The sequence below is a fragment of the Neophocaena asiaeorientalis genome, unplaced genomic scaffold, assembly GCF_003031525.2.
Source record: "Neophocaena asiaeorientalis asiaeorientalis breed wild unplaced genomic scaffold, Neophocaena_asiaeorientalis_V1.1 scaffold127, whole genome shotgun sequence".
In the NCBI taxonomy this organism is placed as follows: domain Eukaryota; kingdom Metazoa; phylum Chordata; class Mammalia; order Artiodactyla; family Phocoenidae; genus Neophocaena; species Neophocaena asiaeorientalis.
Window position 1 is genome coordinate 5,669,058 of NW_020175414.1, and position 6,000 is coordinate 5,675,057.

A 6,000-nucleotide genomic window follows, 5' to 3' on the forward strand; every position below is an offset into this window, starting at 1 on the left:
TAAACCTTCTATCACACCATGCCAAAGATATGCTGGGTAACTAAGTGTGTAACTGAAGCATTTTGTGGACTTGAAAGTTGCCTGTGGCTCCAACCTAAATAACCCCTTTCTTTATGCTCTCTCTATAGGTTTTATTTCTCTAAAGCTTTCAGGATAAATTTCTGTTTCTTTTGCAACCCAACAGAGAATATAATTGGTAACAATGAGATACTCTCTAATGGTGAAACAAGCAAGACATTCCTGACCTATCTCATAATTTCCTTAAGTTCTTTCCAGATTCAGCCACAGACAAGAACCAAAATAAATCCCTAGAGAAATATTTAATTTGCCACTGACTTCCTGTCCAATCTTCCCAAACTAGTGTTTGTCAAATGTCTTTTCAGAAACCTTTAAGATGTTGAAGATATGTTACATTCATTTTAGCATCATCTCTATATTAACATGCTCTCAAGAACCATACTTCTGTTATAAATTATATTGTTCACTTTAATGTAGGCTTCTGAGGTAGTTCAGGATTTTTTATACACTTTGGTTCATACAGAGGAATAAATTGTGTTTCAGATACAAAGCAACAAACTGAACACAGCCAAGTCACTGGGATACTCCATGGTTTATCACTCCCTACCCTAATACTTTGTCCACTGAACTATGATGTCAGAAATCGAAGCTTGATTTGTTTTTAAGTACATAATCCATTAACTGTTTCCATATGCCATAACTGTTCAGTTGAGAAATTATTTATAAACCAGTTTATTGGCCCTATCTGGCAAATATGATGCACCTGTTATAAAATTTGATTACTTCAGAAAGCTAACAATTGTGGAATCACATTTTCATAATAAATCAGTCTATGAGAATTAGACTATTCATATACTTTCAGAAAGCCCTTTAATCCCTATTAAGTTAACAGTTTGTGAATAATGAAAGTAATTAATATTAATTTTAGTCCATAAATCCAACACCAATAACCCGTTAGTATACGTTAATCCATTTTCCAACAGCCTGTAAAAATTAACCAACAGATGCTTCCACTCTGGTAAAAAATATGCAGGTCATTAGCATTATTTTGATGATACCAAATGTTCAATATAGTATATGAACATTGTGATTAAATTTCTGAGAGATATACAAACAATGTTCTTTTATAACCTTGTTAAGTCTTAACAGAAGCCAGAGACAGTAAAACATGGCAGTCTTTTCTACAATCAAGATCAGTACTGGTTGTCCCACTCCTTGTTCTCAGACTTCACCTGCGAACTTGACTGCACTTCACCAAGGCCACAGAGTAACATGAGTACAGGGCCCCTCACCACAGTGTCCCCAGTGCTAAACACAAGGCCTCACATTCAACGTGTCCCCTGTAAATACTTGTCGACTTGAACAATGGTAGCCAAATAGGATAAAGAGAAAAAGCAGAAGAAATTAAAGAGGCAGATGAGAAAAATAAAAGAAAAAGATGATCAGGAAAAATGTCTACATGTTATTTTCAAAAGAATCTAAACTATGGAAAGCTAAGATGTATCTCAAAAGTTTAGGATGGAGAGAAGCAAGGAAAGCAAAGTGAGATACTTAATAGGGAAATAAAGTATAAAAAAGAAAATGATACTACTGAATCAGAAAAAAAAATGTTGATTTCATAGGAAATGGCTTAGAGGGGGGTTTCCGTACTCCTTAAGATATGACACAAGGGGGCTTCCCTGGTGGCGCAGTGGTTGCGAGTCCACCTGCCGAAGCAGGGGACACGGGTTCGTGCCCCGGTCCGGGAAGATCCCACGTGCCGCGGAGCTGCTAGGCCCGTGAGCCATGGCCGCTGAGCCTGCGCGTCTGGAGCCTGTGCTCCGCAAAAAAAAAAAAAGGTATGACACAAGGCACGCTTCATTGAAGCAATGCTATAAAAGTCACAGGGAGAGGATTAGTTTAGAAAGCAAAGTAAGTAAAATCTAACTGGAAAAAAAGGAAGAAATATAATAAAGGGCAACATGAGTTAAGAGGGAATGTCCAACTCGCTTACCAAGAACATCTTGCTCCATCTATGAGTCAGTGGGGCAGGGTGCTATTGTGGGGAGTTAGAACTGTTTTGCAATCGTAGACCAAGAGAAAAACCTCAGCAGAGATGTGGTAAAGTTTAAACAAAGTCACATGAAGAAGATGCAGCTCAGGGCTGGTATACCACAGGTACTCAATAGGGATTATTAGTTCCTCTTCCTCTTCCAACTCCCAGGTTATGAGACCTCTGAAACCCAACAATCTTAACCTAAATGTCTCATAAACCTAAAGCAGTGTAAAATAAATAGCCATACTTAGGACAAAAAATAAAGAACATGAGAGAAAATCCCACGGTTCTTTTTAGATTATTGGATTCAGTTCCTTTCTTTCTTTTTCCTTTCTGCCAATTTCAAATGCTTAGGAAGCACAAAGATTGGCATCTACCATTTAAAATGCCTGGAATGGAACATTCAACTATGTCAGAGAAAGAGCCCTGGTTCTTAGTCCAAACAGGTACTTCAATTAAAAAAAAAGTTTAAAAAAATCTTTTCTCTAGAAATCCACAACTCTTCAGTAATCTGAATTCTTTGTCCTTCCCTGCCAAATTGTGATGCAAGCCAATGATGACAATCAACTAGCAGCCCGTGCCTCTATCTCCCCCTGCCTGCTAGAGAGTGGAGAGCAACTATATTTCTACCTGGAACTCAACAATGAATAATAGGTTTAATTTTGAATTCTGCAGAAATGACAAAATTGATTCAAAGTAACCTTTGGTGTCATGTGAAACAGGCAAATATTCGCAGCCAGGCCACGAATAAAGAGACAAGGAGCAACCTATCCACCAGCCCTCTGTCTTGTCCAAGTTTTCTAAGCACCCCTCTCTTACCTTCCTTTCTGACCTTTCCTATAAAATATCTACTGAAATCCTGTCTTTCTGAAAGCAGCAATGAATAGCCTTTTCTAACGAAATACTAATAATGCCAAAAAGAACACTTAAGGCTCCTCAAATAATGCTCTCTAGGAATTATTCCTTAAAATCCGAACCAAAAATAGTCACCTTCTCAGCTCGCCACCTGTTGGCATTGTGAAATGTTGGCACTGCCCCGCGTTACAACCCTGGGCTTCCCTATCTTTCTGTTGATCATGGAAATATCATCTACTGTACCAGAAAAGAGGAAGCAGCATTTGAGCTGAGAGAAAAGAAGTCATAGCCTCTGCCAGCCTCTAAGTCAAACCAAGGAGAGATTCAGGGCAGTGTGGATGCATGCACCAATCCAGAGAGGCACTGATAATATGGAATATTCAGAAAAGGACCATTATTTCCTCACCTTAACCTTTACAACTAGTATTAGATTGAGCAAATATGTTGATTTTTTTCAACCTTAAATCGTAAGACTAAAGTTAGATGACAAGAATTTTTTAAAGGTCCAATTATTTCATTTAGGGCTAACACTACAGCTAAATTAAAGACATGCTAACAAGTTTCCCTTTTGAGCCTCATTAATTAAGAAAGTAATCAGAGTAAAGAGGGAAAAAAAATAGAGAAGCTGGATCCCAGAATTACTTAAATAGCTTTTAGGTACCACCCTTTCTACCTACTAGAAAAGCAGAGGGAAAACTAATCAATTCCAGATTATGAAATCTGAAATTCTGAAGTGTTCTACATGTAAATACACATTTTAACTGCCATATATTTTCCCTGATTGCCTGAAGAGTGCACTAATCTTATTCAAAGAAAATTTTGATTCTCCATAATCAAAAGATAAAATTAAGATCTGCTTACTTCACAAGTTTTCCTATGGTAAGCTTGCTAAGAAAATGCCCCTGGTTTTCAAAGATCAAAATATATCATTTTTACTATTTTGGTCAAGACCAATGGTGTTCCAAAATATCTGATAAAGGCTTTGGATTTAACACAAATTCTAGAAATCTAATTTACAATTACCTTTCAGAGTTTCTAACTTACAATTATTTTTTTTAAGTTTTTAATTTATATTTTAGAAAGCATTTCAAAGGAAAGCAAATGATTTTTTTGCTATCTGCCAACATCCCTTGGTCGCTGTGATGATCAAGTTAAATCACGTATATAAAGCATCTAGCATGGTGCCTAGTACACAGTGGGCACTTTAAGAAATCAATTCTTCTGTCTATACCAAGCCTTCCCATCTCCATCCAGATGGAGAAAAGCCCGCGCACAGCAAAGACCCAACGCAGCCAAAAATTTAAAAACTAATAATAATAATTTTAAAAAATAATTAAAACAAACAAAAAAAGATGACGACTGACCTAAGTGCCTTGTACTACAAACCTAAAATGTGTTACTTAAAAATGAACTGAACAGTATATGTGCATATCAGCCCTGAAACGTAAGTGGTAGGCCCATGACACTGGATGAGAAAAAATCAAATTTCAGACAAGAGTAATTCCTAAATATAATTGTTAAAAAGAGAAAAATCACACTGCACAGGTAAAAGCTATCTGTGACGGCTTTTGAAAATTAATTCCATTGCATTTAATGAAAAGATGTTATAATCTACTCATAGATTCTATTTCAAACTAATTTTCAAGATGCTCTATAAATTTGATATTTCTATCCCGTGTGAGTCATACTAATTAATTATGTAATAGTCACTGTAACATTAAAGGGTGGGAAAATTCTGACTAGAGGAAGACTTACATTTTGTTTTCATTTTTCTATTTCTCATTGACTACAGGGAATTTTCACACCAAAATTTTCTCTGAAAATACCCTCCTTTACGAAAGTCTAATTTAGAATATCTTCAAAGAAGGTATTATAAAGAAATTTTTTTAAGTTTTGTATTAAATCATTTGTTTTTTAAAAATTGTTCAGTTGATACTCTATATAAAAAATTAACTTCAGATTATTCATTGGATTATTCATTTATCCATTAGTAACATAAAAAATACCATTTATATGACACAAATAATACTTTCTAAAGGTAAGCATATAAAAAGTTACAATATTAAAATACTAAGAGTAACAAATAACCAAGATATTAAACTTACCTTTTGGTTGGCAACAAAACATATTCTCAAGTTTACAAAGCAAATCCACATTTTCATACTTATTTTCATTTGCTTTTACCCAGAAACAGTCTTCAGTCATTTCTTGAGGTCTGATCTGCAGCCAGAGAGAAGACAGATTCACACACAGTTGAGTGCTTCATCTGTCCCCCACACCCAATCACCATGTATACACCCAGTGCCCCAGAGCTGCCAGCAGATGTTTATGAAGTAATCTCTGTAAGATTTTTTTCCCAAAGTATGTTCAATGAAATACAAGTTCTGCAGGAAGTTAATGTGTTATTAGGGAGAAAAAAAAAAAAGGTTCCGCTCTCAAATAGTTGGGAATTTGAAGTTGAATGAAATGAAGTTTGTTTCTTCTCAATTATACTTCTCCTAGTCTTCAGCAATGCTCAATTTATGTGACCATGGAACCATCATTCTGCAGGATTCAGAATTCCTATGTCTCGACTAACTATCCACTTCTGACAAGTAGTAATACTTTTCCCAATAGCTATCAATATAAAAAAGGTCCTAAGAATACTATTTTTTTGGTACTTTTGAAAAACACTTCAAAATACAGAGTATAACCACAATAATGTTGAATTGGCAATTTAATTACAATCAAATCCCATTGTAACAACTAACATCAATTCCTACCCAATTTATAAACCAGAGAGCTTTAGTCAATAGCAAAGGGCTTTGACTCAACATTTTTATTTAAAATAATGCCTGTTTATTTAATGTCATTTTGAATAGGGATCCCATTGGAAACTAAATACAATAATATTTAAGTTTTAATCTAGGTAACAGTATTATTTCTCTATTTATTTCTGTTTTACCTTTAACCAATTCAATCTTCTCATGCTGGTCTCTGGTTTAAATTCTTTCTTTGGTTTTAACCCAAAAGGCAGGGTTGGTGGCGGAGGAGAGGTTCGTCCACAGAGAAATCCCAGGTGAGGTGGTGGAGGCACAGGACCACCACCAAAT

The 6,000-nt window shown here is 35.5% G+C and overlaps 1 protein-coding gene across 1 annotated transcript in view; it reads right to left on the reverse strand.

Moving 5' to 3' along the window:
• DIAPH3 (diaphanous related formin 3) overlaps positions 1-6,000 on the reverse strand; it is a 408,148-nt gene that overhangs the window by 327,340 nt on the left and 74,808 nt on the right. The window contains 2 exon segments of the mRNA XM_024767214.1: positions 5,014-5,128; positions 5,853-6,000. The exon segment at positions 5,853-6,000 is cut by the window's right edge and continues 42 nt beyond it. Coding sequence (XP_024622982.1) covers positions 5,014-5,128; positions 5,853-6,000 — 263 coding nt within the window.